This window comes from Spodoptera frugiperda, chromosome 13 (genome assembly GCF_023101765.2).
Source record: "Spodoptera frugiperda isolate SF20-4 chromosome 13, AGI-APGP_CSIRO_Sfru_2.0, whole genome shotgun sequence".
Lineage (NCBI taxonomy): Eukaryota > Metazoa > Arthropoda > Insecta > Lepidoptera > Noctuidae > Spodoptera > Spodoptera frugiperda.
Window position 1 is genome coordinate 4,688,861 of NC_064224.1, and position 20,471 is coordinate 4,709,331.

The following is a 20,471-nucleotide window of genomic DNA, read 5'->3' on the forward strand; positions in this document are numbered from 1 at the left end:
GAAGATACGTTATCTTCAGAATGCACGATATTTTTCTCAACTGGGACAGTTGCTTGCAATCAATATAAGGCAATAAAGTCGTATACGACAAAATGAATATCCTGATTCGAGCAATTTCGAGAAATACGAACATTTACCCTCTATGGACTTGAACCTTTGAAGTTTTACTCAATGAAATATATTTCCTACATCCTTTGAAAGGAAAAGCGATTTGGCAAGCATGTCTCATTGAAATATTTTATAACATTTTATTTATTATGGATATTATTTTGTTGGTTTTTTTTCATAACATTGACAAATAATGGTAGAATATTTTAAATTAGAATAAATTTCAAAAATAAATCTGCTAATTAATGTGTTTTAACGTAATTTATTTAAAAAAAATAATTTGTGATTTTTTATGGAATTATTTTTATTGAATTGTTATTTCAAAACTAAATGTCATCATTAGATAAATCAAAATATTAAAGTCGTATGTTATTTCTACCATTATTTGTCTTACATATTTTGAAGCTACAAGCTAGGGATAATTTTAAGTGCAATCTACATAATATAAATATACAATGACAGTGCATATTGATTGTGGATTTAACAAATAACAGGTACTAGGTATTTTGTTTTATAAACATAACTATAACTAACAAATATCTCTAAGAGATCAGATTTTTTATTTCAATAATTTGCATATTATCTGAATTACATTTTTTAGCTTAAATATTAATAAAATAGTAATGCAATAAATTCTATTATACATTTTGAATGATGATTATTTACAACACAATTATATATAAAATATCAAATATTTTAATAATATTATACACAGTTTTACATAAAAGGTGAACTAAAAATGGTCATTTCAAAAACAACTTACTTTAAGCAATATTACTGAGTAACTCGAAAGTTTACGACCCAAGTAAATTTTAATTCTAAGCGGGTAATAATAAAGCAATCAGTCTGAAAGGGCTAGCAAATCGTCCATTAAAATTAAAATTTTATTTCAAAGCCATTCATTTAAATTAACATAAAAATGTAAAAAATGTCTTTAATCTTCAAAACTTTGATTGAAAAAATAGAAGCAAGAACGCCTTCAATAATTTAAACAAAGAACGCGCCGGTAAATATTTTAATAAATTTTACCTCCATTATATTGTATTTTATACCTTCCTAATTCCTAAAATATTATTTTACAAAAACATTTTTTTACATTTACATTTTATTTACAGAAGTATCACAGGAGTTTGCAAATTAATAAAAATGTAAACGGTTGGTAAATATCTTTTATCTTTGACTAGATGGGAAGAATAAATTAAATGTAAATAAAGTATAAATTGTTTCTAAGATGTTTGGTATTCTGTTGACTAGAATAGTTTTTTAATTAATGTTTGGGATATTCTTTGGTTATTGTATTTTTACTTACTTTTGCATACATTTTGGAATGGAACCACATTCAGTACCTCTACCATGAGTTTGAAGCAGTATTTGTCGATAGCTGATAGCATCGATGTAATTGTTTTGTATGGCAAATTTTAGTTCTACAGGTGACCGGTAGAGGCGTTGTAAAATTTGACAAACAAAAAAATTACGTCGTCGCTAGCGACTATCGACAAATACTAGGTATTGCTTCAAACTCAAGGTAGAGGTACAGCAGTAGCGTGATCGTGATTTACATTTTAAAAAATAACAAGGACACTGAAGATTGTTCTTAGAAACAGTCCCTTATAACTTTGAACGGAGTTTCTACGAAAACAAATGTGCCCAATTCCTTAATTTCATTGTAATAACTAAATCAAAAGAAACAAATCAAATTAGTGAGCCTCGATTACTTAATTTAGGTAAATGTTATGTATTTTTTCCTCTACATTTTAATAGAATAATACAACGTAGATACCATGTTAGACTTTTGTAAAAAAACGAAACTAATTACGAAAATAATTAGGAAATTTTTCGTTAGAGAAAAATCTTTTTTCTTGTCATCTTGTAAAAGTTTAGTCATTAATTACGTTTTAATTACGGACAAATCTACAATAATGGAGTTTTGAATTGTTATATTCATTTTACACACCTTGTTTTTAGTTTATTGCTGGCATATTGTGTAGAAATAGATTAGTTGAAATTCCATGTAGTTTTATATACTGATAATAAAGTCAAGCAATGACTGTCAAGGCATGTGCTCTTAGTATGAGTTTGGTTTACGTTTAAAATCATCGAAACAAGAGCGCGTTCGGCTCTCTGATTGGCCGGCTCGAATAAATAAACCAATCAGAGCACCGAACGCTCTCGTTCCGATTACTTTAAACGTAAAGCAATCTCATACTAAGGGTACTAATGGTTATACATGTTTCAAAAATGAATGAAGTCACATCCACTGAGAATAAAGGTCTTCTATTAGTTCAACTGTGGTGATTACTATGGTCAAGGAATTAATGAGAACAGGCTAGGAATAAACGAAACAAAATTTGTTCTACTACAAGCTACCTCGCCATAATATTATTAAATGCTCTTCGTTAATTAAATAACACCGTATCTCTTTATACATAATCTCTATTACATTGCTATAAATATTTTATTACACGATAATGATATGAATGTTTTTGAACATGCGAATGTAATGATAGACATAATTGCTATGACACGTAACTATTCTAATTCAATGGCTTTGAAGCGCCAACATTAATTAATAAACCTTCGCAAGGCTTATATTTTCATACATTTAGTATCACAATTCACACAAAAGACGGCGCATTTTTCAAGATTTAATTAATTTTACAAACATATCTTCAACCTCTGAGGACGTCTTTACACGACGAGCGTCGTTCAACGACTGACCAAATCCGCCTTTAGCGCTAGGGCTGTCAAAGCAAAACAAATTGACGTCAAGCGCGCCGCTTGCGTTCCTTATAGAGACGACCTTTTGTATGCATTGTGTAAATACATTTTCTTTATCCCATACCAGTCTTCGGGCGTTCAAACCACGTCGCTTTTATCCAGCAGCCCGTTGTTGCTGTTACCGTCTTCTTGTCAAATGTGGTACTCTCTGAGTGGACGTACTGACTCGGCTGATGACCTTGGAGTAGGATCTACTCCTGATAGGCCCAGAGACCCGCTCCGGCGTACCACTAAAGTCTTAGTACCGTAATCAGTTACGAAGTTATCGTTCCTCGTAGGTGTGTTAGCCCTAACACTTTGGTACCCACAACACGGAGGGTACCTAGATGTGAGTATCTTTTTGAACGCTTCCCGAAATTCTGTGTTGAATATCGAGTATATTATAGGGTTGAACGCCGAGTTTGAGTATCCGAGCCACGTCAGGATTTTGAACGCCAGATCTGTAACAAATTGGTTCAATTAGTTTGATATTAGAACCAGGTCGGTCCTGTTATCTGATCTTCATGTCTCATCAGAAAGAAATTAGTTTTAGTTTTAATACGTTATTTTCATTTATGTATTTAATTATATAATTAATCAATGAATAACGGTGTTAACACTTGACTGCTGGAAAAGTTCGAATCTACAACACATAGTGTTACCGTCATCAAACATCGTCAACACTGCAACTAATTCGTCCCTAAAAAAAAAAACTCTAATACTAATAATCTAATTTATAACTAGTTAATAAAAATTACGTCTCATTTAAGTCTCACCATACTTCAATAGGAATTTGTTTGGAAAGTGTTTGACAAAGTCTATCAAAGTTGCTTTCAAAGTTTCGTGTATCATTTTAGGTACATGATGTTAAGCTAGGGATACACTAGGCAAAAAAGACCCAGCGACAGCGTGACGACGTGTCAATGAAGACTTTGCCGGACTTTTTTTAAGGGGGAAAATCATCCAAGTTCTTCTCCCGCCTTGGGCGAGGCGAGAGGAATGCCAGACTTTTACTGAATAAAAACCACCCCAGCTCTGGATTTTGCCGGACTTAGCTCGATATCTTTAATAACATCATGCTAAATGTATCGTCAGTATTAATAAAACACAAGTAGCACAATGTTTCAAATATGTTAGGTGATATTTAGTTAAACCAAAATTATTAACTGTAATTAATTAACCAAAATCATTGGATTGATCTAAGTTTGAACAGAAAATGCACACAACTAATTAAAAAATCTAATTCCAATCCAAAGATTTTGCATTAAATCGGTTATTCGGTCATAAATCGCACGACTTTGTCTGACATCACCATCAAAATAAGTCGCGTGATATTACCAGACGTGTCAAGTGCTCTTTCTCATGTCGCTGATACGTGTCGCATGAAATTTGTCTCCCGGTGTGTCCCAGGCTTAACGCCTTAACATTGTTATCGAAAAAGCCAAGGTACAAAGCCGTTGTTGAAGTTTTAAAAGGATAAAAGATCGATATGACGATAAAACTTAATGTATTGAACTTGAGAATTGATTTTGACTGTAATTCATGTAAAATAACAGGACTGAGGACACTTGAAAATCTGTTTTATTAGTTTGATGTTAAGATTTATTTTCGATTGGTAATATTACGAAATGTGATGTTTGTATGACGTCGTTTTTTTAAACGTGCTCCTCTATCCATAATTTGAGAATAATATACACAAAATAAAAATAATAATCTAATTAGTTTATTCATTCCACACTGAAAAGTATGAATTTAAAATCTCAGTTTCAGAAACATAAGCTTTATCACAAATCATTACAGTTCCAATTTGTAAAGCTTATCATTTTAGCCTACTACAATCGAAAGTATGAATTAGAAATCAGAGTTTCAGAAAAATAACCTTTATCACATAACGTTACAGTTCTAATTTCTAAAGCTTATCATTTTACCCTAGTGCTATCGAAAGTATGAATTTAAAATCAGAGTTTCAGAAAAATAAGCTTTATCACCAATAATTACGGTTCCAATTTGTAAAGCTTATCATTTTAGCCTAATACTACTCCTAACATATCGTAACACGAACTAATACATGATATTAATCAAATCAGCGGCAAATGTGCTTTGGGTAAACATATAACCTAATATTTAATTCGCAGAATTTGTGTTGATTCCAATTCAACACGTACACGATTTGTATTGAATACTAATATTTTGTATGAATTTGTTAACGCTAATCAAATGTTTGAGGCTACATTTCAGTAATTTTGTATTATAAATGGAATATTTCGATATAAGCTTTCTGTTTGGAGACGATTTTGTTGTAGAAACTAGTGGGTAAATGAACTAGTTTTTAGTAACTGCTTCGTTCGTTGATTGTGCTTTAACACTTAATATACACTTTGTCCGACTTGTAAATCGGAGCCAAGATCATTTCAACAGCTCACTCAATCATTCCACTAACCAGACAGTTTAAAATATTGTTGAAAAGTTTTCAATCAAGGAAATATTATTGAATTTAAAACATTACATCAGGCCCGGAGGGACGCTTGCTTTTCATGCAAAGGGTTCGAAACCTACCAACGGCAACTACTAAGACTTTTTCCGAGTTATACATATGTACTTTCTAAGATTATTTAGATACCACTGACAAACAGTGAAGGAAAACATTGTGAAGAAACTTAGGCTTACAATTTTTAATTATAAGTTTGAAATCGCCAACCCGCATTGAGCAAACGTGGTGATAAATGCAAAAACCTTCTCCGTACGAGAACAGGCTTTTGCTCAGAAATGGCCACTTAAGTATAGGGTATTGATATGAAGTGATTTGACATTAAAAATTAAGGACCATAACAAAATAAAACCGATGAAACTTCCTTATAAACATTATGAGCATTTGTAGGCACATGTTATAAAACAAATCCTACTTAAGTCCGCTACTTAGCCGCAAAAAAGGTTAATCTTAGAGGTGAATGAAAAAGCTTAAAAAAAACAAAAAAAAGTTAATTATACTCATTAGGCACTTCATTAATACAGTAATTAGTTAACAAAAGTTTTAACTAGATGTACACGGTGTTGCCAGTCGTATTACAAGAATTTGTGTTCCAACTTTAAAATAAATGACTTCGTGAAAAATTGCGGACGCTCTCATTTCAAGTTTTTTATTTTTATTATGGTATGGTAACACTTTTTATGTTTCGTTCGTGTTGTTGGCTGGTGGTGTTTTAATGATGTAAAAATGAGGTTTTATTTATGTCTTGGTATTTGAGAGATTATATTAAGATGTAGAGCACATAGATTAATAAATAATATCTTATATTATATCATATCGTATCGTCACGCCTTTTATCCCGGGATTGGGGTAGACAGAGGTGCATATTACGACAAGTAATGCTACTGTACAATATGCAGTACAATATATTACCCATAAACTAAAAAAAGTACAATGGATTAATAAACTAGACACACAAAAGTAGGTTATCGCAATATTTAATTAAGAATATTCCCGAATATTAAATTAAATAAGATTTAAACCTGGACTAATACTCACTGGGTCACGGACTATTATAAACTGGTTTCAAAAGAATCGTGTCATGAAATTAGTACCGTATTTAAATAGAGGCACGGCTTATTCTAGTATTTCAAAAGGATTTGTTTAAATGAAAATGCAGGTAAATTGGCGAGTTTATACAAATGTCTTGTTTGGTAGAAGAACTTTGATCTTGTTTTATATGTGTGTGTTATTTTTTTCGTGGGGATGGAAAATGATGGAAAACTTTACTTTTAAGATTTCACACAACTCTTTGGTAACAAAATATGGTTTTTAAAGTGTGTTTAGACAACAATGTGTTATATGTTTACTTTGACAGCGACGTCAGTTAAAAATGGGTAGATGTTAAATATATAAAATTACTTTTTCTTATTATTGTTGGGAGAGATACTAAGCCGTTTACTTAATGATTAAAATATGAAACGTACTAAAATTAGATCCACTTATAACTCTCTCATTTCGTAATATTTTGACATATAGTTAAGATTGAAGCCAATACCTGACACCCCTACCATTTACTCTCACACCAACAAACAAAACTCACAAAAAACTCACCAGGTATACACGTTTTACAGAACGCAGCGACGATGTTGACACAGAAGAATGGCACCCAACATAGCAGGAAGACTCCCATTATGATGCCGACAGTGATGGCTGCCTTATGATCGGACACATGGTAGGGGGATGAATGCACATGTGTATGGACCCGTGTTCGCACCGACTTCGTCCGGTTGTCCGGCATCTGAACCGTTCGGGTTACGGCCCGGATCGATTTCACGTGTTTCTGGGCGTAGCAGTATAGCCTGTGGAAGAAGAAAAGTGTTAGTAAAGGAGAAGTGCGCAGATTTTTTATTAAGTTAAACTAAATTAGACTTTTTGTGGTTTGCAGAAGGGTTGTTTTTACTAAAAATAAGTTGTTTAATACGTTCTTGGATATTGTCCTGTGTCGTGATTCTCAGATAAACTCAAGACTCGAATTATCTATGCGTAGATCATACAAATATTCAAATATATTTTGAGTGAGAAATTGAGTCTCATCAATAGGTATTTGTAGCAACCGATTTCCACTGTATTTACTATAACCAAAATGTCACTGAAAGCAATGTGTCAGGTTCGTACATAGAGTTATACTATGCCTGGTAAATGGCGAATGAGTATAAGCCCATTTGCTTATACTACAGCATATTCCTACAGAATCTTATAATTTTTATTCCTATTTTTTTTTATTGTGTGTGTATTTATCCGTTTTGTTTAATTTTATTTGAAGACTTTCCATTACATTCAATGCACTAAATAATATTTACAACTAAACTAGAAAACTAAAAAAAAACATAGTAATAAATATTATTTACAAAGCATAAAAAATTTCGTTCGTATTCGTCAATTTTTATTCCTAATATGAAATTGAAATATAAAAAATCCCTCACATACGACTGCATCAATAAATCCTTTGAACGAAATTAAATATGTAATACTTAATTTGCAATAAAAACTCGATGAAAATTCAATAGTCGTCAACATTATTTATTAAAAGAAGTAATAACTATTTACTTTAGTATAAGTTAGACGAGTTTACAACTCCCTAAGGAACGATAAATTTATTATTAGTGCACTGAAATGAACTTAAATTGGGCACTTAAGGTTCAAAAGAAACTATAATATTTTAATGCAAGTTTTTATCCAGCATTTAGGATTTTGAAAATCGTTTTTTAAGAATCGGTTTTGTTTGAACAGATCAAGTTTAGATAAAGCAAAGATAACTGCATTTTTTTATGATTATTTTACATAAATATGTATGTTTTTTTTTTGGAACTTTGCCCCCACACTAGGAATTTCTCTTGTTTCGTGAGTACCTTTACAAACATTCAATTTTACATGCACATGACACCTAAACTAGTAACAACAATTTGTCGATCACACAAAGAGTTGCTCCGTGCACCCGCTACACGTTGCATGATAGCCAGGTTTTTAAATTTATACATTATTATGTATTATGTATAAATAGAGTATTTGAGTAGATCAATCAATACGATACCTTGTAAACAATAAAAAAGTAATTAAATTCACTTATCTACTAACCAATTACCAAATTAACCAATTTATATTAATTAAAACTTTATACTAAGAGTATTTACCAATTACTAATAACACACTACATTCACTAAATTTATTGAAATGCCTATACAGCGTTTGTAAACACGGCTGTATATCTAACTACGCATTACCAGTATAAATTGACCGTTGAATGTGCAGAAATATCATACAAAGCGAGATTACGATAAACTGGTTTCGTATAGTTTTATGTGTAACGTTGTATACCAATATTCGCTAACATGAAATTACTAACTAAACATTGATTTATAATGAAAAGGCATTTCATGTGAAAATGTTCTGTATTTAAAGCTACGATATGAATAGCTTTTGTTTGTCTGTAGGATATTAGTGTCAGCAATTAGTAGAATAATATTTATTATTCTAGGTACATAGTATGTACCTATATGATTGTAAAGAGCCGTAGTTCAATCTGCTTGCTAACGCAACGCCCTGCTTGAGCGATCTAGAAGCGAACGCGAAGCGGTGCGGTGACGCGCGAATTCAACGCGATGTGAATCGTTTCGTTTTGTTTCTGTTTCTGACATTAAAAATAAAAACATGACTGCACTGCGTGCAGTTCGCGTGAAACTATCAAGCCAATTGATCGCATATATGTCGCGTCGCGCCGCACCGCAACGTCTTCGCGTCTAGATCGCTCACTCAGGACGTCGCATAATCATCCAGGTTGTGGCAAACCCTTTTGACATGTAGAAGATACAAAGCTAAAATAAAAATAAATCAGTGTTTTGAATATCCTCGATAGTTAAAACTGGAATTTTATGTACTCGATATAATATCACAGAGGCTTGTAAAAATTGTAAACTGACATCACCGCCTATCTCTTCAACCAACAAAAGACTATTAAATTCATCTATTAATTATTATACCTATAAGCTATACTGTTCATGTATTACATGCCTACAAGCAATACATTACACAATAATTATACTGTAGGCCAAATATTCACCAAGTCTGCCGGCGGAATGTAGTTCCATAGCAATTACATAGTTGTGGTATTTGTAACCTATTTTAATTAGCTATAGATCAGGGGTTCCCAAACTTTTCCTGATCAAGAACCACTTTTATGTCATTCTTGTTATTAACATAACCTCCTTTTTTAATAAGGACATCTCCTCCTTCCTTGTGCGAGGCGAGAGGGAGTGTCAGATTCTTACTAAAAACCACGCCGTTCCTACTCTTGCTTTTCGAGCCGGAGTCCCGGCAAACCCGCTAGGTAGTCCGCAGCTCCGGAAAGAGTAGTATTAGGTAGTATTATTTTTTTCATGTGATCTCATTAAAATTTTCTCATTCAATCATAAAATCGAATTTTCGGATTATTGAAATCAGTTACTCCTCATTTGTCTTATACAAAAGTTTAATTCGAGTTTTAACCGTGATATTTACTGGACAGACGTGTGGTCAATAATACATAACTCTTGTTAATGCCATATTTTATCTTCTGTGAACCGTTAATGGCAGAGCCATATTATATTTTTAAGGCAAACTAGACAAGAGCTTAAGGCACCAGGTTACAGAAGCCTAAAAAGAGGCTGTGGTGCCAAAAAATATAAGCGGCACCTTGCCTCAGGCGCTACTAGAGACTTATAATCCGCCTCTGGATTAGTGGTCCATAGACCACAAGTTGAGAACCACTGCTCTAGACTATGTAACTCTGGTTATGTTCCAATGTACTTACAGTAGTACATGGGCCTAATTTATCTCGAAAGCCTTCAGGCAACATGCCTCCGTATTGAGAATAACGGAATGAACAATTTAATTTAATATTTTTATAACGTTCCTTAAGATTTATTTTGCGGTAGGCGAAACATGTTGAGTATTTGATACGAGTTTTTTATGAGTTTGTTTCAGTATGCTCATCTGTGTTATTAGATTTGATTTTAATGTTTTGTTAGATATTTGATAATTTTGATATGTTTTAGCTTTTTTATATTCATGATTTGCATCATCTGACTGCACGGTTGGTGTAGAGACGAGGCAACCGGCTGTCGCGTTTAGAATCACTAACATCACTAAGATTTGCGTAAATCGACAGACCTGAGTACATCTAGGATTTTCTATAATCCTTTATATCGATACACAAAAGGAACAAAATCGTGTTTTTATGGTAAATGAGCTGACGGATGACCTGATAGTAAGCAATCGCTGCCGCCCATGGACACCCGAAACACCAGAGGCGTTACAAGTGCATTACCGGCCTTTTGGGGGTAAGAAATTTAAGGGTTGATGGGTATCGGGGATTGGGAAGATTGGGAAGGGGAATAAATGGGTCTCCGGTAACCTCACTTACACAACGAAACACAACACAAGTGTTGTTTCACGTCAGTTTTCTGTGAGGCCGTGGTATCACTCCGTTCGAGCCGGTCAACTAGTGTTGAAGCATGACTCTCCCACACTTACATTCAAATATGATTATAAAGACTCCTTCATAGTTCAAAGTTTCGATTACCAGACAGAGAAGTCACAAGTCCTTAAGAACTAACATTATGAACTTGTATCTTCAAGAGCTCGTGGCAAGTAAAGTTGCATGATATGATTTATATACCGAGTGCAAAGTTTGAGTGAAATATGTTGAATATGCACATACTCGCATGTCTGAGGTAATGGATGCATACCGTAGTAGAATATTTTATACTTCTTAAGTTATTGTTCTAGAACATTCATATGCTTCTACATAGTTTAGGGAGTTTATATGAAATGATTCACTTGAGGTTAGATTATGGTGTACATTGTATAATTATTTAATGTTTACGCTAGTTTTGTTTTGTCAGATTATAGATGTATGATAAGATACAAACGAATGATATGTGTAAAGCAGGGGCGTAGCTAGCGCGGTATATGCTGTATCAATTATAGGGGGACCCCGGGCTATAGGGGCCCCCGAAATGCGTAAGCAAAAAATTAAAATATCGCAATTTTTTATTTCATTTCAAAAATAGTAATATTTTTTTCCGCGTAAAGAATGCGTTCAAAAATTGGCAGCAGCTTTAGGAAAATTACCGCCATCATAAGCCCCCAAACATGGGTTTATTGTATATCACTGGTAAGTGAGAAATTTTAGAAAAACCAAAAACAGCCTAGCAATACTTTGCCTGATCTGGATATCGAACCCGAGACTTCTTGCTCGGCAGTCGCACTTACAACCACTAGACCAACGAATACCTACTTAAGTAACTAATAAAAACACTTTAAGGAAAGACCAATAAAAAACACCTTGACATTTTCCACGAAACAAAAAAACTCATTTAAACTCATTTCCCACCAAAAATGAAGTTGCAAAGAAAGAAAGATTTCAAGTAATCCACTCTCTACAAGGCTTCTTACGTACTTAAAGTATTAAGTTCAGGTCGGGTTGAGCTCAGCCGGTTTAATTCTGTGATATAAAACCCGTATTTTGTTTCTGTAATTAAAATGTTGCGCTGCTTCTTATTTTTATTTATTACACTCGGTAACGCGGTTAATTTTAAGAGCTATCTGCTATTTTAGTTAATTGAGGAATCATACTGAGTGATTTTTAAGTGTTTTAAGTAATTTTTATTACTTTTTTGTAGCTTTTCTCATTGTTATATTCGCCGAAAATAAAATAATATATATCAAAATAACCAATAAAAGGCGTTAGGCTTACCGCAGTGTATTGGATTTTTTGAGGCTACGCATTTAAAGAAACTAATTTGAATATTTTGATAAAAGGATCAGAAACCACTTCAAAAATATTTTTTGAAGATTTTCCACTTTTTGATATGGGTGACGTCATCTTATGGACCGATGATCTGTGCCACGGCGGTTGCATGAAAAAAGTACAACTGTCAATAATAGCTTCTGAAAGAATGTCAATAATAATAACCTTAATATAAACTGTAAACAATAAAACATGTGATAAAACGTAATTTAACATATGATAGGACAATAATGGGACTGACAATATCAGAGGAGTATATTACGTCATGTGATACTTACGCGTAAAATGATCTTCGCGACAATACATAGTATAGGCTTTGTAATATTTCGCACCAGCTTCTCAACCACTTCTGTCGTAAGTCTTCCCTATTGCGAACGAAGATTTTGTTTGGACTATTTTTACAATTACTGCTGCAACTTGAAAATGTATTCCATTTTCGCTTTATGCAGAAAAAACTTATGAAACTTTGTATTTTTTGTAAACAAAACCGAAACAAACTGACACATTTATACTTGACAGTTGTCGGTTTGATTCAAAACTTTTTAATTTTTTAAACATGAGGCAACATCCTAATGTATACCTCCTTTTATGACGCAATTTTAAGGACAAGTAAGGTCAACCGTATTTTAACGCAATAAATAATGAATATAAATTTTTAATTAGTCCATAATGATTAGTACGTCATTCCTCGAAATGGTTTTTAATTACGAAATTTTATAAATTAGGCATGCCCAGGTACAGGCACGTGTATTATTAAGTCTTTGACTGCCAATAGAAAACTTGAAGGCAAATCCTCCGCTAACGTCGGTCACCGGTGACCACCACGGCGTTCAAAGTGTTAAGCTTCGCTTTGAAAATGTATATGGTTGTGTCCACTGCAACCTACAGAGAGGCTACACATGAATTGACGTCATTGATACACGCGTGGCTTCCTCGTATAGGCGGTTATATTGCTCAACACTGTCAATATGGGTCTATGTTTCTACTGGAGTACATGAAAATGATCCATGATTATGTACAGCTCACTTATCGTTGCGCAGTTTTCAGTCATACACCTTGTAGCCTCCCCATGTGCCGTGCTACGATATACATAGCTATACGTGCTAATAGTCGTGGGTTATATTCGTTAGCGGGTTTACTCCAGTGGAAACGTAGATCCACGTTGTCAAACAAATTAATAAACGCAGCTAATATGCGCCGTGGTACGCCCGCGCCTTTACTTTTAATGATTTCGTCCTTCATATGTTATATGCGTACATTTTAGAAACTCTTTTTTTATTAAAAATAAAATAAAATATATTTTACGCCAAAATCCTCAAGAGAATTTCCCGAAAAATGTTCTAAAGAACTAGGACAGCGTTTTATGAATACCAATGTGTACGTAAGTGGAAAAACTAAGCGTATAAGTCTTATAAATCATGATAGATTGTGTAGTACAAAGTTTTCCTAAGCCGTTGGTTTCATGTTAAAGGAATACTACATTGATTGATGAGTCCTTCATTCAATAGCTTCACAAGAACTGGCGCGAAAAGATACGAATTCGCAATTTGAAAATTCGTTCTTGTCATGTTTTTTTCTTTTTTGTTGCTGGTCTTATAATGGCCAGTTATGTTTTGTGTTCTTGTTTTTTGTTGGAAAGGAGGTTGTTTTATTCATAGATTTAGGTGTATTTGGGAGGCTTTTCTTTTTAATTTGATACCATAAAATATAATCTAATATCCATATATTGGTGGTATAAATTGTGTAGATGATTTAATCTACCTTTTCGAGAAATCAAAGGTATATCTTTATATACATTAATGTACTTTATTCCTTATAAATCTTTGTTCGTGACAAAATGAGTCCTTGTCGCCTCGAGTAAGAAGAGCTAGGACAATTCGTGCCTATACGAGAGTAGAACAATACCAAATTAAATAACTACGCGTCTACGTATAGGCACTTATAGCAAGAAAAGCGACAACTCCTCAAAGACAAGTGAAATCCTAATGAAGTGGGTACAAACGTTGATTGGACAATAGATTTCCAACCTTATTGTCTAAGAAGATAAAGTCGAGAATCTATTGGAGGATACTGACAGTTAAGGGTAGCTTGATGAGCTGGTGTCTACGCTTTATTTCGTTGAAAATATATTTCGAAATCTTATTGAAAATGTTCAAGTGAATGTTATATTTCCCGTCTATTATTTATTTACACAATGGAGGTAGAGGTGCTGCTTCGAATTCATTATTATTTTATAATAAATAATATTACGAAGTTCATTTAAGAAGTTTCTCGAGTAATGCCCTCCGAGTAATGTTCGGATTGAGAAATCGACTGTGATTTATTTATTACGGGATTATCTCAAGGTTTGTTGTTCATTATGTTGAAAATAATTTTCTTAAAATAACTTGTTAAGAAATCGGTTGGTACAGTGGCTCCATTGCTGTGTAGCGTGTTGCGTTGCTGTCTATACAAGGAATTGTTTCCTGTGCGATCCACACATGACTATTTCGATATGATGTTCGTGTTAATTCGAAGCTACACTTTGGAACGAGCACCTAGCTTTACTGACGGACAGACTGAAGGACAATTCAATTTGACGTTTCAAAAGTGCCTAATTAAGGATTAATTGAAATAAATACTTTGACTTTGATTTTGAATTTAGATAACATATTAGTAAACACACACACACGATACAGGAGAATATCCCAGGACAAGGTTAAGTTAAAAATAACTATTACGATAGTTAAGTATTTAAATCTAAAATGATTGTTGTCTTGACTGAACACATTGATTTACATTAGTTCTAACATAAGAAATCTCATATTATTAGTATATCTTCTATTCTAATAAAAAATTAATACTAAAAATGGCCTACATACCTGCAGTATATACTAATCATGACTATACACGGCAGTATGAACGATATACAGCTGGATACGACGGCATAAGTCGGAGTCAGCACTAGAGCACACGTGGGGTATCTTGGCGGCTTCTGTGTGGCCAGGGCCTCTTCATCAGGCCGGTGCAGCCCCAGCGAAATGGGTAGGAAGCTCACTAGGCCAGCTAGGAGCCAGATCATAGCTATAGTAGCCACTGCCACTCGACGTGTCACCCATCGTCCGTACCTGGGAAAGAAAATGTAGTTAATATATTATTGTAAGGTTGTGTGTGTTTATGGAACTTTCATACTCAATTCACACCATATCAAATCAATCAAACGTCATGTATTGCAATGTGAGTGTGTTCCTAAAAGTCACTTTAAATGTGTTATGTTATTTAGATGATAAGAAGTAGTAACATAGTTATTTAGTATTGTATGTTTCAAATGAGCAAATTAAGGTTTAGTTTTCATAATGACTATGTCCAGAGTTTCTATGATTTTTTATGTTGTTTAAGTTTTACTTCTTTGTAATTAGACTTAGTTTTAAGGCCTTTCTTTTAGTTTAAATGGTAGTTTTTAGGTGAGATTTAATCAATAAATAAATAAAATCTAGTTAGATTTGGACAAATAACAAGTCTTGTCCAAATATATCTTGATTTACAAGATTTAGAAATAATAAGTAAGTAACAGAAAATCGTATCGTATCGTCACGCCTTTTATCCCCGGAGGGGTAGGCAGAGGTGCACATTACAGCACGTAATGCCACTGTACAATGTACACCCACTTTTCATGTAACGTCACGCCTTTTATCCCCGAATGGGTAGGCAGAGGTGCACATTACGGCACGTAATGCCGCTATACAATGTCACTGTCACTTCACAATTTGTATTATAAGTCCCATGTAATAGAGGGTGAGCAATTGAGCATATTGTATTATTACTTGGAAACCCGTAAAAGATATTAAAACTTAAAATGAATGTTAAAAAACATATGAAGTAATTCAAGGAAAAAGACTATTAACGTAAAATTATTACTTGAATGTCATAATAAATCGAAAATGACTCAATTTAATGAATGTATTACTTAGAATCGGAGGCAAGCGATGTGATTATATTACGAAATTAATTATTGCAAGTCATGATGTCGAGGTTTTCGTTAAAATGTCAAAAGGAAGATTCGAATTACATCTCGAATAATGAGGAAAAATATTGTTTTCAGCATAATGACTTTCTGTTTTGGGAAATTAAAAACGGGGTTCTTCATTTACATTTATCTGGCTCGACAACCCTTTTCAAAATGATAAAGTAAACACAAGGTAAAAGGATTTTTTATCACAAAAAATCTATCTCAACATTCATATTTCATTAAACTGAATCATACTTTTTAAATGGCCTATAATATTCCAATAAAAAAATAACCTGTCACACACGTACTGGCACAAAAATAGCATAGCTTTTGTTTAAAAAAAAAACAAAACATTCCAACAACTCTTAAAACAATATTTGAATTGTGAACGCATGTATAGTCACGAAACAAAAGAATTTATATTATAACGTGTACAGAAATATTCAGGCAATTTTCTTTTCTAGACTCGTTGTAACAGAGATCAAAGTTGCGTGAAAGTATTTGTCGAAAATTGCAAAACTGTCGTTTTGAGCTTCCAATACTGGGAATGTAGGATAAGAAATGACAAAAGGAGTTTGGTATCACTTTCGCGTTGTCCCAAGTTATTGAATTGAGTGCTGTAAGGCTCAAGTTGGGAATATTATTTCAGCTTGACAAGATATTGTGTATTTAATAATTATTATTTTGACAGAAGCGTTGGTGTAGTAGCTGAGTGATCAAATAAATGTGCTGTAGAATTGTAGATAGTAAACTTCCTTTACTGAACAAACATTTGTTTGATCTACTGAAAGTTTGTAACTGGTAGTAGATATAGTATATTGTTGAAATTGATATGTTTGTAATTGTAAATTTACAACAACAACACTACCTCCCATTAAAGCCGTGGCAGATAATTTTAGAACACCTTATATATATAAAACTCTTCCGTTACTGAGTGACTGACTGATCGACAACGCACAGCCAAAATTACTGATTATAAAAAGCTGAAATTTGGCTTGTAACCATTTTAACTCCAGTCTTAAATAGGCTGTCTACATTTTTAAAAGCCTCAACTCAATGCAAATATGAATTACTTCGTGTAATAGCAGCCTAATATTATATTTCAAAGGAAACTCTTTCAGGAAATTAATTGAAAAGTCTCGCCTTTCTTTTTCACGCATACATTTAGTTGAAATTACTTTTATAGCGCCTCAATTTTTTGTAGGTTCGCTAAGTATAAGGTTTCAGGAATATGATGGGTATTGTAATAAGTATATGCTTTTTGTAATAATTTTGATATAACTACCACATTCAAACTAGGGGCCTCGGGTTCAATAGGGTAGATGACTAACATGTATTTTTTTTTCTTTCGGAAACAAATACTTTCGAAGATATATCGATTTGAAATATAAAATTTGATTCGTTTTATCTAAGTATTGTTGTCTTATATGACAAAGTAAAAAATACGTGTTTAATATTCGTTCATTACCAAACTGACAGACTAAATATTTTTTTAATCTTCAGACCTCGTCATCATCACTATTCCCGGGTTGGGCAAAGAATTGTTGAGGATTTTGCGATTTGTTGAAATTTTTTCGCAATAGCACATAGTCTAGAGTTATGCGCAACAATCCAAAATACATATTGTCTGTTTCAATTAGCTCATTTACAGACTCATAACGTAACTGGTGAAAAGTGGTAATCAAACAAATGAACTTCTAGAAAACTAAACACCATTATGTTCAATTTCATTATTATAAAACAAAAGAGCTAGATTAATATGCGTGTAGTAATACTTTTAGTTCAACAATGGATCTAGTTAATAAATTTAAGGCCTAGGTTTTATTATGATTGAAATCTGAGAATACAGGGCTTCAGGGACATTATAACGTGATCGAAGACTATTTGAAGCTAAAAGTTTATGGTTTTATAGCATTTTCGTATTAACCTATCCAAGGTTACCGACAAATCGTTATTTTTGCTGACATTATCAGTATTGATTTTCGGCATAGTCTCCGGGTTGTGCAAGTCGTCAAATGATTATAAGCCCTAGTAGCAATTAATTATTAATTAGCATTAAAAGTTTATGTTAGTATTTGATGTGACAAATTTGTTAAATAGTGGGAGAGCCATACTTCAGCACGAATGGGACTGCCCGAAAACCGACGTGAAACAACGCTTGCGTTGTGTGAGTGAGGTTACCAGAGGCCCAATTACCGCCCTTCCCAATCTTGCCAATCCCCGATTCCCCAACAACCTTTCCTAACCCCAAAAGACCTGCAACGTATCAGCGGTTCGTGTTGCAGGTGTCTTAAAGTATTAAGTGTTGTTTTGAAGTATTTTTAAATAGAGTATATGAACTTTTACGAAATAGATTCAAGTCAAGCAGTGGTGTTTATCTTTGACCCAGCATAAAAAAATAAAGATAAACCTACACGTGTGGAAACTATAAGTCCTTTTCTTTTTTATCGGTCAAAATAACGATGTTAAAACAATATTACTAGTAGTAGTCATATAACACAAGCTTATATCAGCATTAATTTAACGACTGTCACTCACTAGAGCAAATAATAATGGTCCATTTCTCAGCCTCATATCAATTTTATAACTAAACGGCTAACCGCACAATCTATATTTGTTATACAATTTTCACCCTTATCGCTCATGTAATAAGCCTCTGTCCACTATCCGATCATTTAACTTAACCCAGGTTTATGTATTGGAAAGTAATTATTTTATATTGTTTTGTTTTAGTGAAATAGTGTTAAGTTTCTGGGTTGGAAGATAGTGTTTTCTTGTTTTTTTTTTATTATTATTGAGGTTGTTATTTACGGTGGGCTAACTGATTCTAAAAGGATTCGTTTCACTAGGCAAGAATAACGTTAAAATCATGAAAAAAATACAAAGAGAAGATGTAATAACTAGATTTACTTAACCTAATATAATGCGTGAAACCTTGCCTTTCACCAATTTTCATCTTGCGGGCCATACAATAAAAAAGTTGTCAATTGTCCACATTTTAATGCCACTTTCTGAGCGTTTATAACCTACCTATACCGTAATACTTATAATATCATTAGCCGGGCCGATTTTTTGCATCACCATGCACTTTTACATTAATGCATCTCCTATTCGTACTTGCTTCGTGGTTTAAATGCTAGTAAAAGGAGTTAGTAGAAAAGTCAGCGAGTGTGGGATTGATATTCGAAAAAGTATTTCAAAATTTAATCATGACTTTTCTATACTCTCGTTCAACGAGAGAGAATCAAACCCGAGACCCGTTGTCCGGCAGTCGCGCTTACGATCACTCAACCAACAAGGCAGTCCAACTACAAATCTCAGACACTAACCACGCTCCATGCAATAAAAGAACATTAATAAACTACGATCCAAAAAACAAAATGATTGCAGTATACAAATTAAACTCCCAAAAACAAATTACCCCACCGTACGTAACGAACCCTTTCAATGCGATAGACATCTGTTATCTAAGATCGAAACCACTGAATAGTGGTTTATGCGAATGGTTCTCACCTCAAAGGGTCTTTGATGTGTATGTATCTGTCGAGCGAGATTGCGCACAGGTTGAGAATGGAGGCAGTTGAGCACATGACGTCACATGCTACCCAGGTGTCGCAGAATTGCTCGCCGAAGACCCAGTATCTGTGGGAGAAAAATTGTTATTATAATAATATGAAGATCATCTGCTAACGTCTTGAAAAGAAAAGTGTTTGAATTACAGAGATATGTAAGTACATTATAAAGGAAATATATAATTTACAATTATAAAATTTCACATGCACATGACACACAGATCCGAAACTACAATTTGTGGTTCACACAAAGAGTTGCTCCGTGCGGGAATCGAACCCGCTACAGCAGCCAGTTGGCCAGACACTACAACAACCGTACAGTCAAATGAAACTAAAAAAAGATTAGTACAAAGCGGATCTTTTATAGATACTGTCTGAGTCTACCATATAACTATTATGATTTACCAAAATATTTTTAAACATTAAATAATTTCATAACCTTCAACACTATATAAACGTTTTAACGAAAATATTTCATTACCCGACAATATTGTCTAAAGTATTCAGGCACAGAATTTAATTTATTGAAACATTGTTTACAGAATAACGTCAGTCAATAGCTTTAACAAACAAAGTGTAGGCTTCGTCAAATGTATACATACATTCATATTATACTGTTCAATGTACATAGTATACATTCGTCAATGTACCTACATACGAGTATGTATAGATATATACATTATCAACATTTCAAGCGCCAAAATGATTGAGTTCCCAGTATAAAACGGT

The 20,471-nt window shown here is 33.4% G+C and overlaps 1 protein-coding gene across 1 annotated transcript in view; it reads right to left on the bottom strand.

Annotated features, from left to right (window-relative positions):
* Positions 1 to 387: 387 nt before the first annotated feature.
* LOC118270379 (dopamine receptor 1) overlaps positions 388 to 20,471 on the bottom strand; it is a 28,135-nt gene continuing 8,051 nt past the window's right edge. Inside the window, exons 4-7 of the mRNA XM_035585952.2 lie at positions 19,684 to 19,812; positions 15,044 to 15,289; positions 6,947 to 7,194; positions 388 to 3,326 (exon numbers count right to left, since the gene is read on the bottom strand). Of these exons, the coding sequence (XP_035441845.1) occupies positions 3,019 to 3,326; positions 6,947 to 7,194; positions 15,044 to 15,289; positions 19,684 to 19,812 (931 nt within the window). The 3' untranslated portion in view covers positions 388 to 3,018. The remainder of the gene's footprint in view (positions 3,327 to 6,946; positions 7,195 to 15,043; positions 15,290 to 19,683; positions 19,813 to 20,471) is intronic.